The sequence below is a fragment of the Lissotriton vulgaris genome, chromosome 6 (assembly GCF_964263255.1).
Source record: "Lissotriton vulgaris chromosome 6, aLisVul1.2, whole genome shotgun sequence".
Lineage (NCBI taxonomy): Eukaryota > Metazoa > Chordata > Amphibia > Caudata > Salamandridae > Lissotriton > Lissotriton vulgaris.
Genome location: NC_141694.1, coordinates 1,255,743,602 through 1,255,760,209, shown reverse-complemented (window position 1 = coordinate 1,255,760,209; position 16,608 = coordinate 1,255,743,602). Strand labels below are relative to the sequence as shown.

Sequence of the window (16,608 nt, the reverse complement as noted above, 5' to 3'; positions counted from 1 at the left end):
TTCCCTGAGGTAGGGGGTGATGTGAATTAGTCTAGGGAGTTCCAGGGCGAGTCTGACTGCTGTGTTCTGTATTGTCTGTAGTCGGTTCGTAGGCTTGGTCAGTGGGGGTCTGAGTTAAGAGGGCCGCCAAAATGCGTCCAAGGGAGAGCTTTTGTTTCTGAAGTGCAGTATCTCTGTCTTGGCTGGGTTGAGTTTCAGGCAGTTGTCCCTCATCCAGTTGGCAATGTCTGTAATGCAGATGATTTTCTTTGGTTCGAAGGTGAGGGTAGACTGACTTTTTGAATTCTTCTGGTGAGGAGAGGCGATCCATCTGAGAGCAGCTCCTTGGATGCCTCTGTTGTGCAGCCTTGTGATGAGTGTGGGGTGGCAGCCGTATCATAGACTGTCCAGAGGTCTATGAGGATCAGAGCCACAGTCTCTCCGCAGTCGTGTAGGTCTTGGATGTCGTCGGTAGCCGTCAAGAGGACTGTCTTGGTGTTGTGGTTGCTGCGGATCCAGATTGAGAGGAATCGAGTAGGGGGTTCTGTTCCAGTTGTGAGGAGAGTTATTGGTTGATGACTTTTTCTAATACTTTGGCTGGGAATGGGAGCAGGGAGATCGGTTGTCAGTTCTGGAATTCACTGGGATCTGCTAATGGTTTCTTTAGTAGGGGGTTGACTTTTGCCTGTTTCCAGTCTTTGAGGCAGGTGGCTGTTGCTATTGAGATGTTGAACAAGGCAATGAGAAGGTGGCTGATTTCATTACAAGACCATATGCTACCATTATGCAATAACCTCTTTTTGCAGCCCCAACATTCAGCCCTTTAAAGAACAATAATACATCATAAAGCAATGGAATGTCCAGACAATATGAATGTCCAGAGTCATCATCCTCTTTTATTCGCTCCTTCATTACAGATAAGTACTGCTGTGTTTTGTCCTTGGTAGGTCGCTCCCCACACCGCACAGCACCGCCTGTGTGCCCTTGCCTTAGCCCAGCTGCCGCTGCTGCTGTCTAGGATTCGAGGCCCTCCCTGCTCTTGCCCCTGTTTCTGGTATTTTTATTTTCATTGTAAATTGTATTTTTTGTCAGCTCACTGTGTGTTTTTGCCCTTTTGCCCCCTTCCCAGCTGTGCCATTACTGTGTCCCTTTTCCTTTCGGCATCCCTGCCGTTCTTCTCCCCAGTTCCTGCCGCTGCGTCCCCTGCGGCCCGCCCCCCTGATCTCCCATTAGCCCGCTCCCACCTCCCAGCTCCTCCTCCCTCCCACCTCTCCTTCTTATGGCGGCCGTGTGCAGTGGGCATGCCGCTGGCGTGCCAAAGGCAAGCCCATCTGAGCCCGTCCACGCCTTGACCGCGCCCAGCACCAGAACCCCTGGCCCCCGCGAGTCCCAACACTGCTAGGATGCCAACCCCATCCACGCACTCAACCCTGGACAAGAACTCACATACTGCCTGGCCACCCTTCAGGACCCTTCTCCTGCCGGACCTGCAGCTTCATCAGCACATGACCAACCAACCCACCCACCAGGAAAGAACCCAACTACCTCAGATGCATTCTTCTCAACACTCGCTCCGCCCGCAAACACGCCGTTGTACTCTGGGACTTTCTCAACTCAACCTTCCCAGACGTCACCTTCCTGACGGAGACCTGGCTGAACCCCTCCTCAGAACCCGACATCGCTATAGCCATCCTGGAAGGCTATAAAATCTCCCTGCATCCACTTCACCTTCCGGAAACCCAACACGCACCACCGCACCCGACTGATGCCTTGCCGCGGCTGGAACAAAGTCACCGAAGACCAGCTAACCACCACCCTTGCCCAAAGACCGCCCACCGACGCCGACATCGCCGCCCACAATCTCAGACAGTGGACTGACGACTGAGCCATCAACCTCGCCCCGGTCAAGAAATCCAGCTGGTTCACTGAAGACCTCCAGGCCTCCAAGCAAACCTGCCGAAAGCTGGAGAAGAAGTGGCTCAGTGAACGAACACCGGACAGCTACGCAGTCTACAAGAACGCCACCCGCGGACACCATCACCTCATCAGATCCGCCAAAAAGGCCTCCTTCAAAGCCTGCCTAGACAACAACGCACACAACAGCAAAGAGCTCTTCAACATCATGAAGGAACTCTCCAACCCCAGCTCCAACACCAACGACATCCCACCTTCGCAAAACCTGTGCAACTCGCTCGCCACCTTCTTCCATCGCAAGATCGCAGACATCCACAACAGCTTCAACGCCATGACCACCCCGACAACCACTCATACCGCCGCCCCCACGACCACAATTCACACCGATTGCCTGCTCTCCTGGACCAATATCAAGGACAACTACACCATCAAGATCATGAACACTGTCCACTCCAGATCTCCGTCAGACCCATGCACACACCACATCTTCAACAAAGCCTGCACCTCCATCGCACCCCACCTCCGGAAAGCCATCAACATCTCCTTCGAGACAGCAATCACGGCCCTCATCCTCCTGGACCTGTCAGCCGCCTTCGACACGGTCTGCCACCGCACACTACGAACATGCCTCCACGACGCCGGGATCCAAGAGAAGGCCGTTGCCGAATAGATGAGGAACAACCAACTGAAGCTGAAGCTGAACTCGGACAAGACGTAGGTCCTCATCCTCCGATCCACCCCTTCAGCCTGGAATGACTCCTGGTGGCCAACCGCATTGGGAACAGCTCCAACACCCACCACCACGCACGCAACCTTGGGGTCATCCTCGACTCCACCCTCTCCATGACCAAACAGGTCAACGCCGTCTCTTCCTCCTGCTTCAACATCCTCTGCATGCTTCGCAAGGTCTACAAGTGGATCCCCACTGAAAGAAGAAGAACGGTCACCCAGGCCCTCGTCAGCAGCAGGTTGGACTACGGAAATACCCTCTACGCAATAACCTCGGCCAAACTCCTGAAACGGCTCTAACGCATCCAGAAAGCCTCTGCACGCCTGGTCCTCGTTATCCCTTGCCGCAGCCACATCACATCCCACCTGAGAGACCTGCACTGGCTCCCTATCAACAAGAGGATAACCTTCAAGCTCCTCACCCACACACACAAGGCACTCCACAACACTGGACCAGCGTATCTCAACAGCCGACTCAGCTTCTACACCACCAGCTCCTCTCTGCATGGGGAAAAAAATCAATGTGTCGGAGGCACTGGTGTTGATGATTCTTGACTACCAGTTACTTTCATTAGAGGATTCACATTGCCCACCCATGGTAAAATACTGGCCCTACCATCACGGACATCTTAAGGATTTTGGGGGCCCTGGGCCAAGCAGATTTTGGGGGCCCCTGTTCAGAACAGCTTTGAATTCATGATTCAATTTGATCCCCTGCTTCCCACGCAGTTTTCGCTTCCTAAGCTGTGTTAGCGATCAAGTTTGCATCATAGGCATTAGCCTATATATTCCCGATGTAAATGGACACGCGCAGCTGACAGCGGTAGGATTTAGTGTTTCCTGCCCTACTACTAGGTTTTTAATACTTTTTAAATTGTGGCTGAATTACTCTGCGCTTTTGAACAATTTCTCCTACCTACGCGCACTTGCACTCTACTTGATTCTGCTTGCCTACATTTCTTTAGCTGCACCGATTCACATCTCGCTTTTCCTCCAGTCCTGGTCGGCTGCAGCTGATACGCCGATTGTGCGGAGGGCTGGGGCTACTATCGGGCTCCTCACTTCCGCCAACGCAGTTTCCGCTTCCTCAGCTGCGTTACCGATCCAGTTTGCATCATAGGCATTAGCCCATATATTCCCGATGCAAATGGACGCACGCAGCGGACGTGCGCAGTGGGCATGCCCTTGGGCCGCCAAATGCAAGCCCGTCTGTGCCCGGCGGCGTTTGGCACTGGCCATGCTACCCAGTTCCCTTCCAGTGTGTTGCTTCCACTATATTACAAAAGGGAAAAACTGCTTAGCCTTAGGTGGCTACCATTATGTCAGTGTACAGTGGCTGATCCGAGCTTGGAGGCAGACTTTCGATGCAATAAGTGCAACTGGTCTCTCCTCCAGCCCAGGAAACTCACACCCAAGATCCTCCCACACAACAATAAGTGTAAAAACAATAAGAAAACAGAGGACTTAAAGACCACCCTTTTAAATTGTTGCTCTATGCAAAAGCATGAACCACACATTTATGGCCTACTTTTAGACTAACAGCCTGATCTTTTATTTCTCACTTAGACATGGCTGTATGAAGCCTCCAACCCTAATATCATCTCGGCCATCCCTACGGGTATAAAATCCTTGGGAAGGACCGACCGAGTGGGAAGGTGGGGCGGTGTCACCATAATTTGCAATCAAAAACTAGATTGCTCTCCCATCCTGATGGAAAACATTGAGGGTGCAGAGTCCTTAGGCTTCCATTGTACCCTATCCCCCATCATAGCATAGCTGTTTTTCAGATTTACTGACCTCCCAGTGCAATTGGACATTTTATTAAAACACTTAATACAGCCACAACCTCCCTAGCCTTAAAATACAATAACTTCCTTATATTGGAAGATTTCAATATACATATGGACAATGGAAAAGAGCCTCAAACAATTTCCTTGTAGGAGACGCTGCTGGCCTGCAACATGTTTCCATCTATTTCTTTGGCCACCTATCAGAAGGCCCATAACCTAGAACAAATATTTCGCAACTTTGACATATCAGTAAGCCTACCTCTTCCCATTACCTGGTCTGACCACCTCCTATTATAATTTGTTATTCCCAACTCTGCCACAACCCCTTGGGCTAACGCAGGACAGAGGGTCCCTAATTCCAGAATGTTCCATAAAATATCCACACCGATGTTAGCAGAAGCCCTTGGTCATTCCTCACCAGAGCTATCTGGCTGCCCCAACTCGGATGCCATCTCAATAGATTCATGGCTCTGAACCAACATTGATTCAGTGGTACGGGTTGTTTCCTGCTCCTCAAAGAGGTTGGCCCCACCAGCTCCATGGTTTAACAATTCCCTCGGATCTAGCAAAAGAAATTGTGGAAAAATGGAACGGAAAGAGCGTAAATCCTATCTATCTGAGGACAGGAAGGTGTATAAAGACACCTTAAAAGCTCATTACATTCTCATGAAGGCAGCCAAGAAAAACTTCTTTCAAACCAAAATGGAAAATGGCCAAAATAAGAGTTTGGAAATCTTTAGCATAGTTAGATCCTTTACCGCCCGAAAGCCGGCGCAAACTAAGGGTCATGCACGGAAGAATGGTCTAAGCAAATAGCTCAACTCTTCCACAAAAGATCTCCATGATCCAACAGGCCTTCACTAACTTCTCAAAGGAGGAACTGACCTTCTACTTTAGTTCTAATAGCAAATTTCACCTCTTGGATCCTCCATCTTTACTAGCTTTTCCTGAGTTTTAGCTTGAAGAGTCACAGACCCTTCTCCAAAGCATTAAGTCTGGCTGTCCTACGGACCCATGTCCTGCGACTAATGTGAACCTATTAGCTCCTACCATAAACCCCACAGTAAACCAGCTCTTTAATGCTTTCCTCTCCTCATGCAACATGCCGAACGCCAAACCGACGGACCCTGGCAACTACAGGCCAAACTCCCTTCTTCCGGCCCTCTCCAAAGTATTAGAGAAGCATGTAAACAAGGCCCTCCAAAAACACATTGAAGATGGGAAGCTCCTTCATGAGTCCCAATCCGGTTTTAGGGCTAACTACAGTACAGAGTCCGCTCTGCTGGATGTGACTGAATTTCTCAAGGGTAAGCTGGACCAGGGAGGCAAGGTTGTTCTAATACTGCTTGATCTGTTGGCGGCCTTCGATACAGTCCCACATGAGAGGCTCCTGGAGAGACTTGCTAACATCGGCCTTAACATGGATGTCATCCTTCTTGGCAAATAGATCACAGGACATCTGGCTCCCTCCTTTCTCATCCCCGGTTCCGGCCATGAATGTAGGTGTCCCTCAGAGCTCCATTCTCAGTCCTACCCTTTTTAATAAAAATCTATCCCCCCTTGCATTTCTGGTAGAGGAAGAGGGCGCTAAAATTGTTTCCTATGCTGATGACTTTCAGCTGATTTTTGTGTGTGAAAAAGGAACCGACTTTGATGGGGCAATGATTAGGTCTTGCCTCACAAAGGTTTTTAACTAGCTTAAGATCAATCAGCTGAAGTGTAATCCTAACAAAACTGAAGTTGCTTTCTTTGGTAATCCAGAAACGCCTGACTGGAGCTCTTGGTGGCCAAAAGGTCTGCTGCCCCCGCCAGCGAAAAAGGAGAAAGTAAAAAACGTAGGAATTGTCATAGACAAGACAATCTCCATGCGCTTTCAAATCCAAAATCTAACTGGTGCTTGCTTTGGCATACGCCGGATGCTAAACAAAATTCCTGCCACTGTTACCGCTTGAGAGCAAGCTCTGGTGACATCAAAGCCTGACTAAGTCAACAGCTTGTACCTCGGTCTTCCCAAATCCCTTATCCACCACCTACAAGTGGTACAAAACGCGGCGGCCAGAGCCATCCTGAGACCTAAACCCAGAGCTAGTATGAATCCTATTCTTAAGTCTCTACACTGGCTCCGCATAAAAGAACGGATCGACTTCAAAGCAATGACCATCTTCTTTAAAGCTTTCCACAGCTTAGGAGCCGGCTACCTAAATAAGCTAGTTAATCGATACACAATATCTAGACCCCTAAGATCTTCCAATGCCATTGTGCCTAAATATGCCGTGCCCACACTGGAGGCAGATCCCTTGGCTTTCTAGGTGCAAAATTGTGGAATAGCCTCCCTGAGTCTCTGAGACTAACCACAGACCTACTGTCTTTCAGGAAGAACTTAAAAGCCTGGCTTTTTAATAACTGATGGGTTATACGCACATGTTACTCCCGCTGTCATGCGCCAGCAGGGCCAGCTCTAGGGTGGTGCGACCAGTGCTACCGCACCAGGTGCCTGATTCTTGGGGGGGAGGTGGCGTGTTTGGAACTATTTAATGGTTTTAAAAGCACCTGCTGCTGCATTGCTAGCCTCCGGCAATTTTCATACAACAAATGTCAAGATAACTTTGGTGATTAACGTTCTTCCTGGAGAGAGAAGGAGTTTTGTCTAGTGGAAGTTTTAACTCATTTTATGGTAGCACAGAGGGTTTATATACTGCTGCAAAGAATTTGTACCATGCAGATCACAAAGTGCATATGGTTTAAAAAGGTCAATGCGTTTGTCATAAAGATCCTTTTGTTACTAGAAGGGTAGATGTTAAAATCCTAACATGGAACAGTGAGATAATACCTGTCATCAAAGAGCTGGATGCAAACTGCAAGGTTTAGATTAAAGCATTATGATTTTTTTCTTCTTTCATTTTTCTAATGTTTCAAAAAGTGTTCATTTCGGTAAAAGAAATCCTTATTAATAAATGTAACCCCCAACCATGGGGTTAAGTTTTGAATTCTGAGTCTGTGCTTCTCCAGACCAAGTACTCAAACTTTACTGCCGACCAGTATAAAATACATGTGACTGACTTTGTAGTCTTCTGTCTAATGTAACATTTCCTATTCACTGATTTACACAAATATGATTGATTGTCTTTGTGTAATGTGTGTGTGATGTAAAGTGCTTTGACACCCTACACTGGTATAGGTGGCGCTATATAACTAAATACATCTGAGAGAGAGTGATTATGGAGACTTCAGGGGGCACAGTTAAAGGGTAGTAGTAAAGAAGTCTGTGGGGGGCACCCTTCGGGGGGGGCCATCAAACATTGTTGCACGGGGCACCACCAGCGCTAAAGCCAGCCCTGCGCGCCAGGACACTCTAGTCTGAGTAGCTGTGCTCTTGTTAAATACACTATTTAATTTCATTAGGTCCCTGACAGTGCAAAGGAACACTTGTCCAAACTCTGAGGGCCTTGCTTCACTGTTATGCCGCCGATGCTGGCAGCTTAACAAATGTGCCATGTTGCGCCCTATTTACAAAGTGACGCATCTAGGCAGATGTGTCACTTTGTAAACCCCTGCACCACATTTTACCTGTGCCAGGTATAATGTATGCGGGCGGGTGTTGCCCCGCACAACGCCTCGTAGAAGTAGCACATTGAAATCTATGAGAACTCAGTACGCCACTTCTAGGACGCCATTGCATCAATATCTTACACCTGCCTCACAGCAGGCATACAACTGATGCAGGCTCTTTCACACATTGCTGGAGTTGTGTCTATTTTCACACACACCCCAGCAATGCATCACGTTTGCGCCTACAGATACGTCAGAAATACTGACATATCTGTAACTCCTTGCGACATGATGCATCATACAGTAAATATGACGCATCCATCGTGTCGCAAGGAGGGCCCACTAAGAAGTGACACATCCCTGTTTTCATACAGAGATGCATCACTTCTCATAAATAAGGCCCTAAATGTGTTTACATCTGATATTCAGGGATAGTTATGTGTGTTTTCAATATTGTAACACAGCAGCACCTCACCAATATTACTGCAAATAATCTGTATGACACCCTCCCATTTCTAATATGTTAGGAGTTGTTTTGATCTAAAAGAAACTTTTTTTATGTATACCGCATGAGACATAAACACAACATTTCTTTGCAAAATGGTTGTACCAGACTCGCACATCAGGTACATAAAAAATTAAATTAAGGAAAACAGTATTTAAAACAATCTGTATAAGAAATATTCAAGGTCATTAGGGCAAAACACCGGAGAACAGAGCTGACTCTGTCAGGGGGCCCCCTGAAAGACTGGGGCCCTGGACCAAAGCCCACATTGCCCATGCATTAAAACGTCTCTGCCTACCATAATGGCAATATTTCTTTGCAACTTGTAGTGGTCTATCCCCTAGTACTATAACGGCCCTGGGACAATGAATCTTGGAAATTCTTGGGCATCCGTGATGGTGCAAATCTCTAGCATAACAATAGTCTTAGAGAATGCTGGATATTCTTGACATATTGAGAAGTGCCATGGTCTGATGGGTCTGCCATAGAAAATGGAACTAGAATGTGACTGAGAGGGATTGGCTAAACATGTTCTTTAGTATGTTCTGAAAAATGTCTATTTTATATTTGTTATGATGTCTATTATGTAGATGTTAAAGGTAGGACTAGGACTTTCCAGGAATTGCCATGTGGTAAGAGTATCCTAGAGGGTATGGATATTACCAGGACAAACAAGGCATTCCATTTGTCCCCTTATATGTGGTGTCACTAGGGACAGGTACGTTTAAAACGGCCAACATAAAGTTCAAGGCCAAACAGAATTCTTAGAAGCTTATCGAATTTAACACAAATTTCTATTGGGTGGGGCACTGCTGCAGGTGATATGAAAATATCGACTTTGTTGAAAAATTAAGCAATCAAGCCAAATGCTATGTTTCAGGTAAAAGTATTGCAAGGTAACTGAAAAAATGTTGTTTGAAAAATGTGTACCAAGATAAGTGCAAAAAGAACAATTGATGGACAGAATGCAGAACAATGTCATACATTAACCCCAGTACAGAGATCTGGGCCTGAATCCATCGTTTTTTTGCTCACCATGCCATTCCCGTTTGGACCCAGCCATATGCAAATCAGTCATGCACCTTGTGCCCAATGGGAACAGGCCAGCCCGAATTGCCAGCCCAGGTCCTCCCTGGACTGGAAACAAGCATCCTATGACCAGTTTTGGGTTTTCAGCCAGGATAGCTTGACTCCAAGGGCACGGAGAGCACGGGACTCAGGTCTGAGCATACCCGACCCGTGACAAATGCAAAAAGAACAATTGATGGACAGAATGCAGAACAATGTCATACATTCAGGCCAGTACAGACATCTGGGCCTAAATTCGTTGTTTTTTGGCTCACCATGCCATTCCAGTTTGGACCCAGCCATATGCAAATCAGTCCTGACCCTGTGCCCAATGGGAACAGTCCAGCCTGAACTGCCAGGCTTGGTTCACACTGGACTGGGAACAAGCAACCTACGACCGGTTTCGGGATTTCAGCCCTCATCACCCAGGATAGCTTGACTGCAGAGGCATGTAGAGCAAGGGCCTCACGTCTGAGCATACCTGTCCCACTCGGGGGGACAAATGCAAAAAGAACAATTGATGGACAGGACACAGAACAATGTCATACATTCACCCAAGTACAGAGATCTGGACCTAAATCCATAGTTTTTGTACTCACCATGCCAATTCAGGCACAGGGTCAAGACTAATTTGCAAATGGCCAGGTCTAAACTGGGGTGGCATAGTGAACAAAAGAATGTTGGATTTAACCCAGATCTCTTGACTGGGGGGAATGTTTTTATTTGTTCTGCATTCCATCCATCAATTGTGTGTCTTTTACTTTCTCACCTAAAGTGCTTCAGGTATGCCCGGACGTGAGTCCTGGGCTCACTGTGCCACTGGAATCAAGCTACCCTGTCTGAAGAGGGGTGAAACCCCTAAACCAGTCCTAGGATGCTTGTTTCCGGTCCAGGGAGGACCTGGCTTGGCAGTTCGGGCTGGACTGTTCCCATGAGGCACAGGGTCAAGACTGATTTGCATTTAGCCAGCTATAAACTGGGTTGGCATGGTGTGCAAAAGAATGATGGATTTAACCCAGATCTCTTGACTGGGGGTGAATGTTTTGATTTGTTCTGCATTCCGTCTATCAATTATGTGTATTTTGCTTTCTCACCCAAAGTGCGCCAGGTATGCCCAGATGTGAGTCCTGGGCTCACTGTGCCACTGGAATCAAGCTACCCTGGCTGAAGAGGGGTGAAACCCCTAAACCAGTCCTAGGATGCTTGTTTACGGTCCAGGGAGGACCTGGCTTGGCAGTTCGGGCTGGACTGTTCCCATGAGGCACAGGGTCAAGACTGATTTGCATATGGCCAGCTATAAACTGGGTTGGCATGGTGTGCAAAAGAATGATGGATTTAACCCAGATCTCTTGACTGGGGGTGAATGTTTTGATTTGTTCTGCAGTCCATCTATCAATTATGTGTCTTTTGCTTTCTCGTCCTTTTTACCCCAGGTATGCCCAGACATGTGTCCTGGGCTCACTGTGCCACTGGAATCAAGCTATCCTGGCTGAAGACTGGTGAAACCCGAAACCGGTCCTAGGATGCTTATTTCCGGGCCAGAGAGGACCTGGCTTGGCAGTTCGGGCTGGACTGTTCTAATGAGGCACAGGGTTAAGACTGATTTGCATATGGCCAGCTATAAACTGGGATGGCATGGTGAGCAAAAGAATGATGGATTTAACCCAGTTCTCTTGACTGGGGCTGAATGTTTTGATTTGTTCTGCATTCTGTCTATCAATTGTGTGTCTTTTGCTTTCTCATCCTAAGTGCACCAGGTATGCCCAGATGTGCGTCCTGGGCTCACTGTGCCATTGGAATCAAGCTATCCTGGCTGAAGAGGGGGAAACCCCGAAACCGGTCCTAGGATGCTTGTTTCTGGTCCAGTGAGGACCTGGCTTGGCAGTTCGGGTGGACTGTTCCCATGAGGCACATGGTCAAGACTGATTTGCATATGGCCAGGTTTAAACTGGGGTGGAATGGTGAGCAAAAGAATGATGGATTTAACCCAGATCTCTTGACTGGGGGTGAGTGTTTTGATTTGTTCTGCACTCCGTCCATCAATTGTGTGTCTTTTGCTTTCTCGCCCTAAGATAAGTGAGCATGAAGAGCAATGAGTGACTCTTGGTCAAGGCATTATTAGAAAGACAAGGTATAGGGCAATCTTTGGTGTCATGCTGAATAACTACACTAGAGACCATTTCGACATTGCTAGCGTGGAAAGACAAGGGAAACATTCAATACAAGGTTCCAACTCACTTACTAGCATCCCTTATCACCTACCATTTCTCTTCCAGCATTATGATGAAGGGGCGTAACCTTTTGGGTGCTCCAATGTGCCATTACACCTGTGGTAGGCCAAATGGGTAGCTGGGAAACATATAAAAAAAAGGCATCAGGCAAAAAGACTTCAGAAGCTGACTGCACTAAACATTATTACAACCCCTCTCCTCTCAGAGCAGTCTACAGACCCAACTCTCAGATAGGTGGAAAGATAATCACAGGACGTTAGAAAACTGAATTGTTTTTACCTGTAATGTGATTCGTCTAGAAAAGGCGTTTTTTTCATTTCTTGTTGTTTGAATATGCACAAATGTCTGGAGAAAACTACAGCCTATCACTTGCTCGCTCAAGATATATCCAAATGTATCTCAAACATTTATCTCAATCTCTATCTCTCTATCTATATATATATCACTGTCATGTGATCAAGGTGCTGTTTGCACCGAAACGCGTCATGGCGGAGTGGTGATGAGGATTGTACTTGAATAAAACTTACCACATCCACAGAAATCGGGTTTGCCTCGTCTTTCTTGCTGCTGCATACTGTGGCCACGGACGTTCTATGCCGAAAATATATATATATATATATATATATATATATATATATATATATATATATATATATATATATATATATATATATATATATATATATATATATATATATATATATATATATATATATATATATATAAATATATGTATATATGTTCATATACACGCACACACATGTATAGCACACAATGCAGTCACAATTATGTAGTTACAAAATGGAGCAGTTTAGGCAAATGCTCCATTGAAAAATCTTTTTTAGATTCCACCAAGACCTTGGACCCTGCAACAAATTTGGCATGATAATTTCCACCATGCCAAACTGTGTACAGTTCTGTACAAGACAAAAAAAGTTAAGAGGAGAGTTGAAAAAGGTAAATATTCTAAATCCAATAAATGTCATTGCTAGCTGACCCTTTGAGAGAACAGCTTGGACAATCCCTTACTCGTATAAGAAGAATGTGTTTTCTAAAATTCCATATTCAGCATAATCAAGCATTACTTTTTATTTCACTGCAGGCAACTAAACGGTATGATCCAATATTTTACTTACTATTGCCAATAACATTTGTCTGTTTGAAATCAATCTTTTCAAGTTTATTACCCCAAAGTAAGTATGTAAAATAAGAAAATACATAAAAGGTAACCTGTAATATGGTCCACTGGCTATAGAGGAGTTCTGGTGACGTCATATACGAAGAAGGGAGGGAGGGCAAATGCTCTGCAAACACCAAACAATGAGTTTGAGTCTGAAATTGGATTGCCACTCCCCACTGGACTGGAAAATATGGTGTCCCTGTTATGTCAAAAGTGCTGTCACTATTTACAAAAAAACAAAAAGGGAATACTTTTATTTTGTAATGGATTGTGAACAGTCGATTTAGGTTTAGGGGATTTTGAAAGCGCATAGCTACCCTTGGGCATCCCAGCGCTGAGGTGAGATAGTACAGGCAGTTGTTTGCGCATGAATTTAGGGGAAAAGCCATGTTTTGAGTCTTTTTTTGAAGGACGCTTTGTTTTAAATCAGTCGGAGTTTCGGATCCATACTGTTCCACAGTTTAGGTACCAGGTGGGCGAAAGACATTCCACCCCACCTGGCTCTCTTGAAGCTGGTGGGATTCATCAGAAAGTTAGAGCTTGACCTGAGGTGGCGAAGGGGAGAATAATGTGAGACCAACTTTTGTATCAGGGTGGGGCCTCTCCCATACATGGCTCTGTGAGCCAAGCTTATGGACTTAAATTTGATCCTGGCTTGGACCGGGAGCCAATGAAGCTCCCTCAAGGAGGATCTGGCTGATTGATGTCTGGGTATATTCAACAGCAGCCATGCAGCTGCATTCTGTACGACTTGGAGTCTGTTTGTAACGTATTTAAGAGAGCCAACTGTCAGATGAGGTCTTAGGCACTTGTAAATGGTGATGTGGATATACACGGTCTGCAGATCTAGCCAATAACCTTGAAAAGTGGTTGTGATTTGAAAAATATGTTTACTCTGTGTAGGTGCAGGAAAGGGATGTGAAAGGAGTGTGGGGTAGTTTGGAGGAGTGAAAGAAAGGATGAGAGATAGACTGCTTTGCAAATTGTGCATTGTAAATATTCATATATGTAAAGAATAATTGGTGGCCTTTATTAATCCTTGCAAAAACAGAGTTAATTTGGCATTGATAAACTTAAAGAAACAGTCATTTCAAAACCCGGAGGCCAATATGATTAGGATGCTGTAAAGAAGAGATTAACAGTTTTGCTTTGGATGGGGGCAGAGTGCAAGGGATGGGATTGGCTTTGTAGACCATCCACCATTGCTAGAAGCCAACTAGATAAAATGTGCTGGGACAAAGACAATACTAAAAAACATGGTGCCTTTGAAATCATCTGTCACTTACCCTTTCACCATTGTAAAGTATTAAGCTGTTGTTCAGCCTCATCATTGCTTCTGTGGTGGGCCAACGTGGCTGTTGAAGAGGTAAGAAATAGCATGAGGCAAAAAATACTCCAAAGCCCACTTCCATTATCCACACAACACCATTTGAAAAACCCTCATCAAAGTGTTTAGCACCACCCACATTTAAGAAGGTGAGTTTATCTACCTGATGCAATCTCATAAATTGCATGAAAAGCATGTAAATGTAGAAATATGGATGTGGTTAAAACTAGCGAGACAAAAAATATCCAATGTGTCTGAAGATCTATACCTGTTGAATTTAATTAAACTTTATTTTTAGGGTGTGTAGGTGAGGGAGGAAGTGCCAGAGAATGAAATGGGGAAGCTAAAAGTAGAGTGATGTCTAATCCAGACATATGGGGAACGAAGAGGAAAGGGGAAAGAATTTGCCAGAAAAGTGGCATAGTGGAATAGTGAAGTGGGCTTAATGACAGTGCAACAAGTGAAGATAGTCTAAGGTTTAGAGGTATTATTGTTTGGTGAGAATGCTAGGAACAGCTTTGTTTAGAAGAAGGTCAAGTTAGTTATGGATTGGGAGTAGGGTGTGTGAAATAACATTTATAGTGGATCCATTGTTAAAGAACATGCATGGAGGGCAAATGAAACACCCAAATACCTGGCTCCTATTCCTCCATTAAAATAATTTTTCACTTACCCATACTCTTCCAGCAATATGAAGTGGGATGCGCAGAATCAATGGAAAATTCCTCTGTCCCATGCGGTGTCTTGAAAGGCATACAGGAAGCTGTAAAGAATCCAAAAATGACTTCAGCAAAGATTACGGCCAACTCCAGCCTACACAAATGAGGCTCACGTTCCTTCTCAGCCTACTACTTTGTATTTGAGGATATCAAAATAATAATATTTTCCTACCATTTTATAACAGAAACATGCTTGAATATATATATAGTATGTGTATATCATCAAGTTATACACACACACACATACACACATATATATGTATATATACATTTATATATAGAAATATTTTGAAATATATTTATTTATGCCTTTGTACATGCGGATGCAGCGGCTAGCCAAATATTCACTCAGTATGGCCCTTTCTTTTGAGTTGTGTATCCTTCTGTTCAAAAGACATTTTTTGAAAACTTCCCTGGGAAATAATGAAGTCCACATAAACGTTTTTAGTTTTGCAGATTTTGATGAGTCAACATCGCGTCGGGGGAACGTCAGAGGTAGTGAGCTACAGAAGCTCACTGAATCCCATGTCAGGTGTTCTCTTGCACCTGAATGTGTATTCAGAATTTGTGAAGTTAAAACAGTTACTAAAGTCCTCTGAATATGATAATGTAAGAGTTTTCAAAAGTCCACAGACTAGATATACACTGCATGGTATGTGCATGTGTTTTTTTCCCTAAGATGTCTCTAGCATTCCTCTAAGACCTTGGTAGTCCAGCGACAGCTTGTGAAGCTTGCAGGATTCCACAAGCTCCTTGAGTGACTGGGCCTAAGTCAGCAGAGATGGAGGAGGCTTCTTATGTACCAAGGAATAGATATCATGCATTAAAGTTACTCTGGCAGAGTAGTTCCATGTATTATGGCAGCTTTGGGTGCTAAGCTTCAACAATGCAATCTTGATTCTCGACCTTCCTACCAATCGAGTCTGTGACACATTTCAGGTTTGTCAATACCATGTCCTGGTCTTATCATTAAGGAGTACAAAGATTAAAATGAAGTCAGTAGATCATGGTAAGAGTGAGGAAAGAGTTTGGTGGCTCTGGCAGAGGGTATCGAATTAACTGCAGATATTTCTGAAAAAGTTGTATTCCAAATCTTGTATCATAAAAGGCATCATAATTCTCCTAGACTTCTTTTTAAAATATATGTAAAGGACACCATGCTTCTACTTGTGAATGACATTAAGATGGGTGCTACCATTAAATATGCATTTACAAAACCGGGGAAAGTCTTATTTACTTTTGCACAGTTGAAGTTTGTACAAGCCATCAGTCTGGGTCTACTTCATTAAGAGAAAGTTTGATTTCAGGTGGTGATGAGATAAACAGTTTCAAAGGTTTGCGTGGAATTTATAATTTATCCAGAAGATCCTGGTGTCTTTTATATTTAGAGTTTGAATGGCTAGTTCAGCTGGTAATGTTGGAATCAAAAAAGAAAGAAACAGCACTGATTCACATAAAATCTTCCTCATACATTTTGGCTATGTGTATATGGTAGTATTGTATAAACTACGCTGTCTTGAGAAACATACATTGTAAACAGTCATCTATTTAAAGAATCAATTAGTAGCCTTTATTAACCTTGATGAAACAGCATTCATTTGAAGTTAACAAACCTTC

The 16,608-nt window shown here is 44.8% G+C and overlaps 1 protein-coding gene across 1 annotated transcript in view; it reads right to left on the bottom strand.

Annotated features, from left to right (window-relative positions):
- The window catches only part of LOC147708718 (uncharacterized), a 202,925-nt gene that overhangs the window by 92,326 nt on the left and 93,991 nt on the right, over nt 1-16,608 (bottom strand). Inside the window, exon 12 of the mRNA XM_086925388.1 lies at nt 14,946-15,035. Within this exon, the coding sequence (XP_086781514.1) occupies nt 14,946-15,035 (90 nt within the window). The remainder of the gene's footprint in view (nt 1-14,945; nt 15,036-16,608) is intronic.